At 32.5% G+C, this 17553-nt stretch overlaps 2 protein-coding genes across 2 annotated transcripts; one reads left to right on the top strand and one right to left on the bottom strand.

Moving 5' to 3' along the window:
- Positions 1–6795: 6795 nt before the first annotated feature.
- On the bottom strand, positions 6796–13111 carry LOC126768185 (T-complex protein 1 subunit beta). Its single transcript, XM_050486138.1, has 10 exons — positions 12973–13111; positions 12678–12851; positions 12471–12606; positions 12166–12385; positions 11928–12066; positions 11508–11716; positions 10560–10734; positions 8464–8641; positions 8056–8259; positions 6796–7537 (listed from the first exon to the last, which is right to left on the bottom strand). Exons 1-10 carry the CDS (start codon positions 12973–12975, stop codon positions 7365–7367), a joined length of 1611 nt encoding a protein of 536 aa, XP_050342095.1. The 5' UTR covers positions 12976–13111; the 3' UTR covers positions 6796–7364.
- Positions 13112–14245: 1134 nt separating this feature from the next.
- Positions 14246–15600, top strand: LOC126768229 (synaptobrevin-1-like). The gene has a single exon (XM_050486202.1). The coding sequence runs from the start codon at positions 14361–14363 to the stop codon at positions 14721–14723; it is 363 nt and encodes a 120-aa protein (XP_050342159.1). The 5' UTR covers positions 14246–14360; the 3' UTR covers positions 14724–15600.
- The last annotated feature ends 1953 nt before the right edge of the window (positions 15601–17553 follow it).

Raw genomic sequence — 17553 nt, 5'->3', positions numbered from 1 at the left:
TGTCCTCTTTATTGCATTTAATAATTGTAAATTAGGAATAGTTTAGTAAAAATATGCAACCCAAATAATAACTCCCCGTTTAGGAGTTATTATTTAAGTTCGATTTCTAAAATTAGAAATTTTATTCTCGATTACGTTATGCTTAAGTCATGCGTGTATAGTTGTATATGTATATCTAAAAAGTATAATCATATTTTTTTGGCTCGCATAATATATTATATTAAGAACAAATGATGATATAGTTATTTCATCCACCTCCATACTAATTTCATCCATCACGTAATAGTATTTTATATAAAAAGTCATTGAATTCGAGTCAGCAGTTTTTTTATAAAACAACCTCTAAAGACGTCAAATGAAAAGGTAATAGAGTAGGTATCCAGACCAATATCTTATTTATAGCCGGCTTTAAATTTTATTGCATATTCATAGCAACAAATTGCTTTTCTGAATAAATACGATATCTGTATAATTACAATCTGAAGAGTACCTATGTATATGGAATAAAAATATAATTGTATATCATTCAATTTGTTAAAATAAAAGTCAAAAGTTGGCTGGCAAAAAATATAGGTAGTCCGTATTTAAATAGGTAAGGATTTTATAAAAAAATACGTAAAGTTATTTAACTGTATCATTATAAAGTAAGCCTATTAACCTTTCCGTTGAGTTACTGTATGACGAGAATAGAAATGCCATTCACAGCCCAGGCGTGGAGGATTGAGTGAGGTACTTTGTCCGTATGTTGCGTACGTGATTACTCTCTAAATATTCCACTTTATCGTACAATCCTCTCTTTGTCGTGTAAAGAAGCGATGCCAGAAGGTAAACCTGAATAATATATGGGGGTGGCAGTGGGTGAACCATTTATCCAAATTGTCGTCTCCGTCATCGTAGCAAGGAAAGAAGTAAGAAATGAAGAAATTGTTAGGACAAGATACTTTTACAAATCGTCTGCTCAAAATGCATTGAGTAAACCTTATGATTGAAACTGACTATGTATTCATTTTACAAATTACATAAAATAACTTAATAGATTTGTACCTACAATTATAATTGTTTTATTTATAAAAAAGTCATATTAAAGAAATCGAATAAATTAGTTCATACAATTATTTGTTAATATATCTTATTAACTAAGGTTCGTAAACTGAGAATATTTCAACTCATTCTAAATACGTACATGAATAACACTAAATATTCTTTAACTAATAACATTTTCAAATAGGTTAATAATATAATAGCGGAATTATAATTACAATAATTAGTAGTAAGCTAAATAATAACATTCGTAAAAAACCTACAAAGATTACGAACAAGTAAGTAAGTTTTATTCGTTTCGCTCGCAACGAAATAACTCCTAATTAAAGCAATGTTTGAGTAGCTATTTCCATCAATGACTATCGCGTGTTTTCAGACGATTTAAACTGAATGCAGTGACTTATTTTGTAATTATTTTTAAACAACCATGATTATATGAGTTTGTTTCCTGATAAATATTATCTATATTTTAGGGCAATATTGAAACCTAATTTTTCGAGATCGATAAGAATTTAACTGGAATATACCTACATAATATATCAGAGGACGTTTTGAGTAAGGCCAGAATGAACAATCTGTTTTTTTATGTACTTAATGTTAAAAATTATGTATTGTCAGGAAATCAAATATTTAGTATTTTAAATTAAATTAAACACATTAAATTTACCGTTAATATATCAAAATTTACATTGATTGTTGGTTTTTCTTATTTAAAAGGGAGGGGTGTTGGTTAATATAATAGTTGGTTGATTAAATACAACAAAGCTAAATCTAACAAATCCTCACAACACGATCCACTAAGAAGAAATTGAGTTACACTCAATGTAAAAAACTACCCAAAAATGTTTTATTTAGTTTTTCCTATCTCTTGTTATATTATGTGACAAAGAATAAACGATATAAATAAAAAGGTTCAGAAATGGTTAATACTATTTTTGTACGGATACAAAACTTCGAAGGGTAAATCAAATAATAAAGGTAAATTGTATTATAGTCCCAGATTCACGTAACTAAATGAAAGAATAGAGAATTTGATTAGATTTCTACTAAATCACACCTTATACGACTTTTTGTTACGAAAGCGTAAAACTTTGATTAAAACAGATTGACATACAGTTTTGTACTAGACTGGAAACTGAAATTAATTTATTTAGGATTTACTGTTATTATTGTACCTCTCGTCGTCTGATCAGTGCTAATCAATTCCAATCTAATCTAATCGTATTAAAAATTGGTAGACAATGAACCATGTACGTGGTATTCTCAGGTCTTATTGATCGCAGATCATTTGACACGACTTATTAATGGGCTGTTTGGTCTGATTCTTTTATGAATGCGACGAGTGCGTTAATTTTGCTTATTTATTATAATTTCGTAGGCGTGGAATATAGAACAAAGATCCATATTTTTATTTTTGCATAGACAGTTAAAAAATTAATATCAATAAAATTGTCTGGGAACGGGTACGTATGAAGTGTTTATTTTTGTGCATCCTATCAAAGATTTTCGTAGTTCTTGCGTTCTGTCGAAATGAACTTTGAAAAATGATCAACTCATTTATTTGGGTTCTTCATGCCACTACAAGGCACGGAAATATGCTTACATTTCGTTCATTGAACCCAGATGAGTATTTACGGCATATTTTATTATTGGGACATAATAAAATCAGCGAACAGACGGTCTAACGACATGGCGCGGCCGATCTTCTTCTATCTACGCCGTTCGGATCTGACAGCCGATAAGTGCAAGTCATGTTACTTATCTGTCTCCTACATCCGTAATAATTCACAGCGTTAAGGATAACAGACAAATGCAAGTGTCTTTCCTCATGTGTTTCTAGAGAGCGCTTTTCATGTTGGATACGATCAGCCGACAAACGCAACATTAATTCCTCATTTTTTTAAACAAAGCTAAATATAGTTTTGTTTTCTATTATTGTATAAGATTGAAGAGATGTAATCGCTTGAGATTGGTTGAAATAAACCCTTAAAATGAGAAACAGCGCCATCTATGTTTTTTTTGGGTAACAATTTTACAAAACTACTAACTTGTCTGTTCATGTAAGGGCGGCGTTAGTTGCCTCAAAAACTGTTCATTTAGCATTAAATTTATTAAAAAAGTGAAATCTGGCTGTTAACGCCAAGCATAAACACTCACGCAAAACACAAAATACATATATTTGCTTAGCGTTAACCATTAGGCGTAACATTTTATATATGACGTACTGCACACTTCATAATAAATTAGTTATGATTGCAACTTGTAAGCTTAACATCAAAGCAAACTGCTAAAGACTGCCTGAACAGTTTAATTGAAAAATCCATACGTGTCCGAAGTACACCGGCCAATACTAAAGGTTTAAAGGGCGTTTGGTGACCACTTACCATCAGGTGGCCCATCTGCTCGTCCACCTTTCTATTCTATAAAAAAGAAAAAAATTAAAACGATCAGAATAAGTTATTTTCCTGCGGTAAAATGGAGCCTATATCTTAAGTTAGACCTCTAGCAATACATCAGTGAAGACCGCATTCAATTCCATGCAGTAGTTTTTACGTGATGCGGGTACAAATATACAGACAGACAGGCAAAAATTCTAAAAACCTTTGTTTTGACTTCTTTTGCTCTGATGACGTCCCCCACACTATTATTTTTTCAATATACTTAATGTACAGACATCGGCTTGTTAAAATTTTATTACAAGTATAGATATAGATTAATATGTATTAGAATTATTCATTCAGATACTAGAAAATGGTCTCAGTAATAAGTTTTTGGTGGTTTGCGGGCGATAAGACTTTATAAACGTAAATACTAGCTACCGGTCCTAATTTTGCGCGGTTAATTAATAAGAATTTTATATTAATGGATAAAAATACAAAGATGTTTTTTTCGTTGGGACATGGGACACCTCGGGACACAATGGGATGGATAGTTTTGTAACGCGTAGTGCACAAACATATTACTAGTAAACTTGCTCAACTCCGCATGGATAGAATAAGGGTTTACATACACCGCTCATGCTTCACATTCGAGATGTTAATTTTATTTGCACTTTCATCACAAGCAAATGTATAATGATATGCCGTGGCACTGTATTGTAACATTTGCTTTTACGCTGCACAGCTCATGTTCCCTTTTCAACCGAACATATCTTATGGTGTTATCACTGTAACTATCGCGTCTCAAACTGTGTATGTAAAATTAAAATGTATACCTATTCTATATCGTTATTATCTTCTATCGAAAGCGGAAAGAACTAGTATCTACAAGAGGAGTGCGGACATGTTGCCGATCACAGTTACGATTAATATAATATAATAATAATCGTTATAAGTGAAAGAACGTATATGGGGCGTCAAATCACAAAACGGAATAAAATAAATACAAAATGACACGGACACAGCGACAGCCATCACGGACGGACGCAACAAAAATTGTACGCGTGCCTAAATTTATGTATTTATAAAAAAAAAGTTTACATTATATGATCATATTTTTTTCATACATGTTATAATCATTTTAAGATTATTTTAGTTTAAAAAAAACTTTTTTAATTACTTACCTAATTCTTTGATGCACTACGTCTTATAAGAATGTGTGCGTTTCTTTGTTATTTATTATAAGTGAACCGCCATATTCATTTGTTGCCTACCGGTCACTCAACGATATTTGATATTACTTAATGTAACAATTTAAAACACTTAATAATTTCTTTTGACGTCACATTTTCCAAAAATAACCTAATTCAGAAAAGGATGAGGTTCTCAGGTCAACTCACCGGTATCTGTATTTGGATATAACTTATTTTATAAAGCGATTTTAATGATTATTTTTGCGTTTACAGCTACACGGATAAGTACAGCTCCTAACTTCCATCTCATTTTTATTGGTATTGTTAAGTTACTTCAAGTAACATCCTGGCAAAGGAGGAAGGTTGATAAGGGACATTTTTTGGTTATCGGCTACTTAATGTGATGTCAATTTTATTTGGTAGCAGACATCAACAGACAAAATAATGTTTTAAATAAAAAGTCGATAATTGAATTGGAATAAAAAAATAAAAATTATGTAGATATTGTAAGTATTTCTTCATATAAACACTACCGACATTTGTTTTAGCATAAAAATCAATTATAACTAGTATTCTAATTGCAAGATTAAGATAAAAGAAAGTTACAATTACTATGAATTGAATGTTCCAAGTATGGGAAATAATCAACAATCGGAAATAATCAGTATGTTTTCGACACTTTATATTATAAAGTATATTATATACTTACTTGGTTTACCACCATGTAAGTATATTAGGGTATTTCTAGTGTTGGCGACAGTATTGTTGAAGTAAAAATTCTTGTCATTATGGTAGACGAGGCAGGAGTATTTTGATTTTGAGGCAGAGCAACATGAAATGCATATGATCTACATTTAGAACACAACTTATTACCACTCTGTATATTACAGTTTTTTGAACTTCTAAGTATCGATAAATGTTTCTATTCGTACTAATTATTAAGATTTCCAAAAACAATTCAATGACTTCCAAACTCAATATTGATATCTACACTACGATAACACTTTTTGAGCGCGACAAAACACTTAAACGATCGCGCAACTGATACTCATCTACCGTAACAGCCTGTGAATGTCCCACTGTTGGGCTAAAGCTTATTCCACCACGCTGCTCCAGTGCGTGTTAGTGGAATACACAAAATTTCAGTTGAATAAGACACATGCAGGTTTCCTCACGATGTTTTTCTTCACAATAAAGCACGAGATGAATTATAATCACAAACTAAGCACATGAAAATTCAGTGGTACTTGCCCGGGTTTGAACCCACGATCATCGGTTAAGATTCACGCGTTCTTACCACTGAGCCATCTCAGCTTACTCATGCGCAACGAACATTTTTCCGCTTAGGATAGATGCGACCAGTAAACCAAAATAAATCTAGACAGGTGGTAGCGTGTTAAGCCAAGTTCAAGCTAACAGAACTGGCGAGCAGCACCGTGTGTAATATTACACGAACCATTTGGAGCCACTTTTGACTCAAAAACTATTTCATACAAACATTGGCTTGCTGGTAGAAACTAGCCATTGAACATAGGGCTCTTCCATGACTGTTTTAGTAGGTACTAATTAATAATTCATATATGAGAACTAGCCAAGTCAGACCTTAGGCTTCAATATATTATCCTAAGTTATAAGATGACATTTTAAGATGTTATAAAAAAAAATGTTGTTATAAATAAGTTTTAGGACTGACAATTGAACTTGGCACCCATTTAGATCTCACTTCTTTTGAAGTTGAAGTCAACAACCAAGGCATAATATTGGCTATCATTTCACATTTGTTTTTGATGGGATAAGTACTTACATAAAAGTTTATTAGGATTAGTATAATCGTGAGTTAAAACTAATATGGTTCATGGAGCCCTTCTAATAACTTAAAGAGATCAAATAAACCACAAAATGTACAAAAAAAGCGAAACACTCTGTTTTTAGCCAATAATTACTTTGAGTTACAAGATAATTATCATGTAAAATTTACTAAATTAAAAACTATATATCTTCAACAACAAAAAATAATTTAAAAATAGTTGGTAATCGAATTTTTAATTTTTGAGTATGTGATGAGCGAAAATTATATTTATTATTCGATGTAAATATAGAAAAACAAATCCTCATTGCAAATACACAGCGAACTTTTAACACTTTCTTTTATTGTACATGCCGATTTGTAAGAAAAACAATTGTTTTTTAATTTGGTGAAGAATTTATTTTTTGTTAATACATTTTAATTATAAAGGCATTCGCGGCCGAACTAAAACTAAATTACTTTAAAGTAAGTTGCAGTTTCCATCCGACATTCCTGCTAGCAAACTAAAATTAAACATTTGTTAATTTCAACTTTATATCGTGTTCCCCAGTATGGAATAACACTAAATAATAAATAGTCGATATTTATTGTGCATTATTAAAATTATTTTCATAGCAACTTATACTACAAAACGACATAAATTGTGTATAAAATAATGCGTTTTATTAAAAATCGCTACAAAATATTAGCGAGACAGCATTATCATGAAAGCAAAATAATCCTTCAAAAGCGTGGAAAAGATCATCACAATAAGTATGGCCAGAAAAAAAAATTGAATTTAAAGCACTAAATATAAAATATACTATAGTAAACAGTGATGGTCATTAATTTTTTGTAATATTATATTTGTATATCTATTTCCTGTATCTTAAAGTCCTATTTAAAACAGACCTTAAACACACTTTTAAAATAGGATATTGTAAGAAGTTAAGCTTTATTAAGCAATTAGCATGGGCGATGATCAGGTCCACGTCTGCGAGGTGCTGACTTTAGGATATTATCGACGCGAAGGATTACTTCAGCGGCCTCCGCGGCGGAAAGTAATACTTGACGTTTGACGACATACGATTCGGTGATGCCGAGTTTTTTCATGTCGCCAACGCGGCCATTCTCCATATCTAGAAGCATAATGTAAATTTTCACGCTAAATCTAAAGATTCGCTTGATTTGGAATTATAACTATCATATTATTCTAGTTAATAGTTGAAAGACAGACATAGGTTTCGTGGTATGTATTAACATCGTAGTCACAAAGTAATCTTTTTCGAAATAAATATCATTTTAAACAATTTATTTAAATAAATATATTTTTGTTTTCTTTTAAAAGAAAAAATAGCAATGCCCGTTTTAAGGAAATAATTAATATTCCTATTTACCACCACAATTAACCGTAAACGCGTGTGGTACAAGTGAGACGACCGAAACCCAAATCAGGATCGAACCTGCGACTTAAATCGCAAAGAGACCAGTAAACCATTGAAATTCAAACCGGTAGTTTTAGAAATATTGGATCGGCGAATGTTTATCTTTTTAGTTAAAAAATAGCACAGGATAAAACTCCTTATTTTATTCCGTGCTAATTTTACGTTCTTATAAAAAATATATAAAAGTTCGTGCAAAAGAAAGGTCAACTCACCGAGCCCCATAGTGCTGTCGGCCTGCGCGTGGTGCGCGCGCAGGCGGGCGATGAGCTCGGCGCTGTCGTAGCCCGCGTTGTCGGCCACGGCGGCGGGCAGGCGGCGCAGCGCCACGGCGAACGCCTCGACGGCCGCCGCCTCCTTGCCCGCCGTACGCGCCGCCGCGCGCGACACCGCCTCCGCCATCAGCATCTCGCTCGCTCCTAGCCCGGAACACTCGCTTTTAATAACTCACTCGGCACTCTTCATACGTTTACGATCCTCATGAAGATTATTCGATATATTTAAGTAGTAAACACAGATAGATACATAAATAATGCATTACTTTTATTTATTTAATATTTAAATTCTGTTTAATAAGGATTGCTGATTGTTTTTTTGCGAATGTATAACTATAGTCTACTTACCACCTCCAAACACAATTTTTGGTTCCTTAACGGTAGCGGCGAGAACGCACAGGGCATCGTGTAAAGAACGTTCAGCCTCGTCGATAACTTGTTGCGTCGCTCCACGGATGACTATAGTGCACGCCGAGCCCAATTCCACACCAGAGAAGCGGATCAAGCACTCATCTCCAATAAGTACCTGGAAATGATTATTACATTTCTTATATTCTTATAACAATTAAATAAAAAAATCAAGATGTTTTTGTCTTTCTAATAATAAACATAATTTCTATGTCTAAAGTGTATAAAATTATTCAAAACTACCAAAAACATTCAGGTGAATGCAATAGGTCCTTGAATAAGTTCTCGCTGTTTACTAAGAGAAAGCATTACCAGTACTACGTACATGTAATTACAGATGGTAACACATCAGCGAAGAAGTACTGTATGTAGTCATTAACTTCAGTATAATTTGGCTAATAGTATAAAAAACAGTTTTTTGTTGGGTTGTAAAAATGTATAGTTTTGCGCCTAATAAAGAGTATTTAAGGGGAATTTTACTGCACTATTTTTTCAAAAGAAATCTGCCACTGAAGCACCCAAAACTCTTGTTGAGACTTACGGTGACAATGCTCCATCGGAAACGACATGCAGAAACTGGTTTCGATGTTTCAAAAATAATGATTTTGAACTTGAGGATAAAGAACGGTTTGGAGCACCAAGTGCAAGGACATTGTAACGTTATTTTGTTGTACGTTACAAGGATGCATTATTATAAAATAAATATGACAAATTTATTAAATTTATTACCTAAAACATTAGTTGTCATGTGTCAATTGACTTTGACAGGTACAACTAATATTATTATTATGTTTATACAATATTTGAAAAATACCGCTAAATTTGACGTCTCGTCATAATGCAAATTTTTATGCATTATGCATTTTTGAAATAATTTTAATTTATTATCTTTGAGATGCTTCACTTTCCTTCCGGTCATTGGGTCGTAATGGTGACCTAAATTAGTTTTTGCGGTAATTTGTAACTTTTTTTTTTGGAAACTCATAATATTGTTTAAAAGTACTGTTTTCATGAACAATTTTCACTAAAATGTATTCCACATTTTAGTGAAATTAATTAAAATCCATATTGGATTGTTTAAATAATCATGGATTTGCTATTATCCTGGTACACCTCGTGGGTATAAAATTCGAATTGGATTCTTAAGCAGGTTTCTTGGTAGATTTATTTCAAGATGTCTTCATGATATTCTTTGGAAAGACTTTAAACTTTAATTAACTAATTTAAAGAACTGGACTTTGGTATATAATTTCTACATATTATTTTCGCCGCTGTAGTGGAACCGCGAGTGTTATATAAACGGCGTTTTCTTACGGGTGAACTACTGCTTTAACGGTAGAAAACAAAAGGTTTTTTGCACTGTATCGTGACTAGCGATGAAAAGTGGATACAGTACGATAATCCAAAGTGTAGAAGATCGTGGGGTAGGCCCGGTTTTGCATTATCATCGTCCGCAAAATAAAAAATCCATGGTTCGAAGCTTCTCCTTTGCATTTGGTGGGATCAGCAGGGCATAATTTACTATGAGCTGCTCAAACCGAATGAGATATCACGGGAGATCGCTACCGACTTTAATTGATGCGTTTGAGTCTATAACTAAAGGAAAAACGGCCACTATATGAGCAAAGATATGACAAAGTAAATTTGTTATATGATAACGCTCGACCACATGTTGTAAAACCAGTGACAGCCTACCTAGAAACGCTACAATGGGAATTTCTGCCCCACCCACTGTATTCATCGGACATAGTTCCTTCCAACTATCACTTCTTTTCTTCGATGGCACATGGTCTGCTGAGCAGCGCTTCCGTTCTTATGAAGATACAAAGAAATGGGTTGATTTTTGGACAGCCTCAAAAGACGTATCATTTTTCCGACATGGAATTCATATAACGCCAGAAAGATGGAAGAAAGTAGTCTCTAGTGATGGACAATACTTTCAATAAAAAAATATGTTTAACTTTTTCAACAAACAGCGAGAACTTATTCAAGGTCCTAATAAATTACATGTCTATTGAAATGATACAATTACATACCTGTTCAATAACATTGCAATGTCCAAGTTTTACTTTGTCGGGTGAGTCAAAAGTAGACACAATCTCTCCTCCAGTAACAAGTGCAAGTCGCTCAATGCCATCAAAATCTGCATGTTCAATAGCCATCACACCAGCATCAGCAAACAGTTGTTCAGGGTAGTTATAAATAAGTTGCCTATACAAAATACAATGACTAAATTGAGTTTCAAAGTAAAAAACTGTACTTGGATATTAATCCCCTTTTTAGTAAATAAAGTCTTTGTCATGCAAAATTAAATATATAATTGATTGAATGCTACTACTTTTAACTTATTCTTTCTTTCTAAAATCTTCTGATACATTAAGCATTAAAGTTTACTTAATGCCTCGCCAAGTAGTTTAAAGCTTACTTCAGTGAATGGTATTTGATTTTCTTACACTAAGAGAGGCATGCAGTTTTCTAGTAAATGTCTAGCGAATACATTATTATTAGATTAAACACCCTAACCAAATCAAAGGTGAGGAGGACCCAAGAGAGACATTACACTTGTCCTATTGGACTTCTTCCGGCTGTTACAAATAGATCTCTTATACAATACCTAGTGTGAAAAACATAACATCATGCTTCCATCATCATAGTATGATATTTCAAATAACTATGCAAATGATAAAGCATTAGATGAATCTATGATCCTCTCCCATACAATATTTACATATTATTTTCTTTAATATATGCTTGATTTAAATTATCTTAGATTGAACATAAATCATTATCATTACTTTGTATTATATTTAATTCATACTTTTACTATTGAATTGTCAAAAGAAACATAAGAATGTAATAATTAATTGTAATAATAATATTAATTTATACGGACATAATTTATAATTGTAAACTTTTGCATTTGCATTATTATTGCTAATATAATTTAATAAAACTAATAAAATATTATTTGCCTATTTACTCACCTGTTTATAAATACATTGCATTTATGTGCAAGAATTTTGTTTACTTTATCCTTCATTTTTTCTTTTTCAGCAACTTCTAATTCTGCAATTTTAGCCATTGAGTCTACTTTTATTGTTGAACCAAATACTTTAATTTTATCGGTATCCATAGGTGTGTTTGCTATAAGAATATTCGCATTTTCTATACGCTTAGGCTGATGAACACCAACCTAATAAATAAGAAAAAACAAAAACTTTCATCTATAATAACATAACCCTCACATTCAGCTTTAAAATTTTTTGATCAGTGGAGGGAGAGCATTAAATTAATTAATTAAGACAAAAATAAACAATCACTTAACACACATAAAACATGTCATGTTTGAGCCACTTTAAATGCAACAAGAGAATTTTGAATACAAATCATATAAAATAATATACCTTTTTGTTTAATAGGAACCCTTCATCCAGAAAAGATTCTTCCAACAATCCTCCAGAGATCTTGATGATCTGTATAGCTTTGAGATTTCCTGAGCCTTTCAATCGAAGAACTGCATCTACTGCTAATTTTGTGAAATGCCTAGAAGACAATCAGTGATTATCTTATACAATTAAAGCCATACAAACATTTAATAAACTGATATTCTATTCAAATTTACAGTAAAATCAAGTATCTCACTCTTTATGATTTGATAGAATTTTGGAGCTTAAAGTTGTCCGCGCAATGTTTTCCAAGTCAACTCTTAAAGCAGCATCATTCATATTTTTATCATGGTCAAAACTAGCATCAGCAAGAGCCTGCCTAGCGGCTTCAACTGCAATGCGCCAACCAACAATTATTGTCTGAGGGTGAAGCTTTTGTTCCACTAATTTCTCTGCTTCTCTGAGTAACTCAGCAGCTGTAAATTTAAAATTATTACAAGTATTAAATATAAAGTCTGATATATAATATAATAGTTATAAATTTGCTAAAATATAGCCTACCTAATACTGTTACAGAAGTTGTTCCATCACCAACTTCTTCATCCTGCACTTTCGACATATCAACCAAGATTTTAGCAGCTGGATTGTCTACACCAACCGATTTCAAAATGGTAGCACCATCATTTGTGACTTCAACCTTAAAACAAGAGGAAAATAAAAAGAGTCTTGCGGTATTAAAAACTGAGCATTGACACTTTAAGCACATACCTGCCCAGCGTTTCGGCCATAGGAAACCAATATTTTGTCCATTCCTTTAGGCCCAAGGGTACTTTTTACTAAATCACCAATTGCTATCGCTCCGATGAAACTAGACATACGAGCTACCTCGGCTTTTTCTTCTTCAGCCTCATTTTTTAATATTCTAATGGGATTGAGTGAAACCTGAGCGTAAAATAATAATTAATTATAAAAATGTGCACATGTGCGGCACCTACACTTTTTCGCACAAGTGTAGTAATTCAATTTTATATTGCGTATGGCATATGCATATCGTTTTACATACCATATTGATAAATTCAGTTGTTTTACAAATGTAATGAAACCTTCGACTAAATAGTACCTAACCAATATTACAAAACTTAAGTCAAAAGTGCTTTTAGAACGACTCAGAGTCACGAAAGATTAAGATTCAAGACAAGCCATAGATAAAAAAACAAAAGCATGATCGAAACCACAGATTGAGCAATAAATAGGTACAGATTAAAAAACTATACATATATTTATGGTTTGACAAATACCTATCGATTTTTTTTAAATAAAAAAGTAAAAACGACGAGAAAAATATATGAAAACCTGTTAATATTATAAAATATAGTTTTTTACAAACGTTTAAGTCTCAACGTTAGTTTCGAGATAGCTTAACATCATTAAGAATCATTGATTAAAGGAGTCGTAGATTTTACAATATTCATGTTTCATTCAATTTATTAAAAAAAAAAGCTAATGGCCGTGGATTACCGCAGTGTATGTTTGTAATGTATGTTATTTTAGAAATATTTATTGGTAATAATAATAATAAATAGGCCTCTGCATCTTTGTCAGATGATTTAAGCAAGCCACTCTCCGTGTTGTTTTCCACCTGCAAGACAGGTGAGCGAAGTGTCCTCTCCGTGGATGCTGCTACGCCTGGGCAGGCGACTTTATGGCAACACGGGCTTGCCCAGTACCCATGCCACCCTCTCCTCCTCCCCAGCAGGATCCGCAGGAATGACGAGTCAATACGTGTGGTGCTGGTTTGGCCGCAGGTGACTGGCTTACGCCTAAACGGAGGCACCGCTCCGGGTTTAATATTAGTTTTCCTTCTTCTTTGGCGTGACGCTGGGATAATTTTGGGAAACAACGTATCAAGGAGAGGGGGGAGGATACTGTGATCACGGAAGATACAGGAATGTGACACTAGTAGCTAGAGCAGTCCGGGGTCGCGTACCCGTAGTGATTCCAACCAGCTATCGGACAGATAACTGGTAGATCCACCCTCTGGACAAATAATATGGTAATAGGCTACAACCAAATATGAAATATATATAACCCACTCGTATCCGTTCATTAGTATTCATTCAGTACTAATCTTAATACTTAATATGTACGTATTTATCTTAATATAAGATACACTCTCACTAATAATTCGCTTACTGTATTTTTTTATTGTGCTTAATAATTACGATATAGTAATAAATTACAATAACAATGGTACATGTTAAATAAATAAATAACATCCTAACATATACCAAAAAATATCTTTTTTATCTGTGAATAAGTCAGTCTTCAACTCTCAACTTAAATTATTTTAATGAAATAGTGAAGTTGTGAACGCCATATTTGTTTGCGACTATTGTATTTATTTTTAAGTAATTGCATTGTTAAGATAATACCTGCCATTAAAAAGGAAATATGGAAAATCAAGGCGGAACTTCGGGTCCTAGAGTAAGCGATAAACGCTTAGCACAAACTCAGGCAAAAGTAGATGAAGTTGTTGGAATTATGCGTGTCAATGTTGAAAAAGTATTGGAAAGGGATCAAAAGTTGTCCGAATTGGATAATCGTGCTGATGCCCTTCAGCATGGAGCAGCACAATTTGAACAACAAGCTGGTAAGCTTAAAAGAAAGTACTGGTGGCAAAACTTGAAAATGATGTTGATAATTGGTGCTATTGGTGTTGTTCTGCTTATCATTATAATTGTGTGGGCTACTTCCGGTCATTCTTCTACCTCAGCGCCGCCTGCAGTACAACCTACACCACAACCAGGACCATAATTTTTTTATTAGCTACACCTGTTCTACAACTACCTAACTAGTATGATTCATACGAAAACAATGCTTGACTAACTATAAAGACATAAAGCGAAATATTTTGTACTTTATATATTACCTTCAGATTTTTAAAAGATGTTGAATATTTCATATTTTCTTGTATTACAATTTTTAAAAGATTTTTAGTATAGTAAAAATAAAATCCTATAATGCTAAAAAGTTTACAAATTTAACAGTGCTATTTATATCTTCGAGTAAATGTTGAATTTTCTACTATTTTTGAATGTATACAAATTGCTCTAATGAGCTATTAGTAAATTTATGTATGTATTATGCCAACTGTGAAAATGTACACAAATAAGACTAAAATTAGATATCTATGCATAAATTATCTAAGATGATTTACAGAGCTTAATTATGAGCCTGATTGAATAAGGAACTAATTGTAACTATTAATTATTTAATTGGAGGTAATGGTAAAGGTGTTTCACATTTAACTATATATCCTAGTTATTTTTGTTGTATAGATATAAATGTCATTAAATGATCAATTTGACTATAGTCTACTCTTGAAATTCCATTTGTTAAGCACAATGTATAAACTGCAGCAGCACAAATTTAGTTCTTAAACATTTAGTTGTAACATGATATTCTTAAAATATTTTTGTAAGGGGATCTTGTTCATTTATTTTATTTGCATTTCTATTAGATTTTGACACAGCCAATGGGACCAAAAATTTTGTTTGCAACATATAATGTCTAAGGTCCTTCAATATTGTCACCATAATTAAAAGTGTAAGTTAATGTTGTATATTATATTTCTTATCTTTATCTAGTTGTTTTATATTATATAAATGAAAATAAATGTATTTATTCTACATTTTTATAATTTATGTTAATAATTTCTTATCACCATTTTGTAGATCTTTATATTTTATCAATATTTGCCAAGATAAAGGTAAGTGAGTAATGCAATGCTTGAATAAACTACCTTATTTTGAAATTTATATAAAAGTTAGTAAATACTAAATTTTCTACAAAAATTTTTCTACTGTGGTTGCACTTGTGGTGGTTTTTTTTATAACTGCTGTTTCGTTAAAGGCAGTGAAGAGAGGAAGAAGGTCGCATAATGGTGATGACGTTCTTCTAGTTTTTCGCCGCAAATGCTTTTATGGTGGCTTCGTGTTTGTTCTAATGATAGCAGAACGCAGTCTAAGCGTGGGTCCGTTAGGATGTGTCAAATATTTTTTTTCTCATTTATCGTTCCAATTCTTGAAATCAACACTCAAGGCAAGGAGCCTTGTGTATCCTGTACTATATTTATCTCAATCATTTTTCTTATTCGAGGTGTTATCTATCGTTTGTGTTACGCTGAAAACTTTTGACACGGAACTATGAACTGGTTCCTTAATTTGATGAACTACTAGATGTTTCGGTATTTCTATATTGAGTTGGTTAGAATATTAAACTAAGTCGATGTGAGGGAATCTTATTTAGATTTTTATGACATTTCAGGGGAATGTGATACAATGGGTGAGAAATGGATGGAAAAATTAATCTAAAGGTTAAACATTTATACCTTTTTTTTCAACTATACTCAACATTAGGAAAAAACGCTTCCTTGCCTTAGATAAATCATGTCAAAGTAACAATGCCAGTTCCATTAAGACTGTAGTTTTTTGCTCCCGTAATAGCTAACAGTATAAAGTAAATTAACTTCCAAGATTTACTCATCATTTTGTAGTGCCCTAAATTTCGAAATATTAATTATAATATTGTTTTTTATTTATGTTTTATTTATTAAATAAAAAAATTATTATATAAAAATTGGTTCACGATAAAATATATCTAATAACCATTCACCTAAGATGGAACAGAAAAGGGGCGCTGTTTGACATACTTGTGCTTTCCCAACACTTGATTGCACTCGTGACGTCATTTTAGGTAAAAAGTAGCACGCTCGGATTTCATGCAATTTGATCGATTTCTATATGTAATATGATATGTGAACTCAACTATAATAATAATAAGAAATTTATTGGACAAATAGCTACATAATTAAAACATGTGCGTACATACCTACCCGGTGGACCTTAGAATAAGTTATGGCAAGTTCCGTAAGATCCTGTGAATGTCCCACTGCTGGGCTAAAGGCCTCCTCTCCTCTTTTTGAGGAGAAGGTTTGGAGCTTATTCCACCACGCTGCTCCAATGCGGGTTGGTGGAATACACATGTGGCAGAATTTCAGTGAAATTAGACATATGCAAGTTTCCTCACGATATTTTCCTTCACCGTAAAGCACGAGATGAATTATAATTGCAAATTAAGCACATGAAAATTCAGTGGTGCTTGCCCGGGTTTGAACCCACGATCATTGGTTAGGATTCCCGCGTTCTTACCACTGGGCCATCTCGGCTCATATATGGCAAGTTAATTATTTACAATTGCTTATTATTTTTCCATAATTATCAGTATACAAAATTTATAATTAGTTTAATAAAGATTTCAGTGCAATCATTATAAGAATGACGACATTAACTATAAGCCTAAGTTTGTCATACTTAAATTAATTCATGTTATGTATAGTGGTATCGAAAGCTGTAGGAAGTTTATTTGGACATGTACAACATTTTTTTTGCTTTTGCGTAATGATTACGATTCTACACCCACTTACAATAACCATTGAACCAAGATGTACATAAATGGTAATCGGTAGTATCGAGTTAAAAAAAGGATGAAAATACCTAACATAAGAAAATATTTCTCATTTTTTTTTGAGTATTATTTTATATAAGCCGACTCTTAAGTATTATTTTTACTGCGGTTTTTCGAA

The sequence above is a fragment of the Nymphalis io genome, chromosome 4, assembly GCF_905147045.1.
Source record: "Nymphalis io chromosome 4, ilAglIoxx1.1, whole genome shotgun sequence".
In the NCBI taxonomy this organism is placed as follows: Eukaryota; Metazoa; Arthropoda; class Insecta; order Lepidoptera; family Nymphalidae; genus Nymphalis; species Nymphalis io.
Note: the sequence above shows the minus strand (reverse complement) of the source record. Positions and strands in the feature narration are given on the sequence as shown.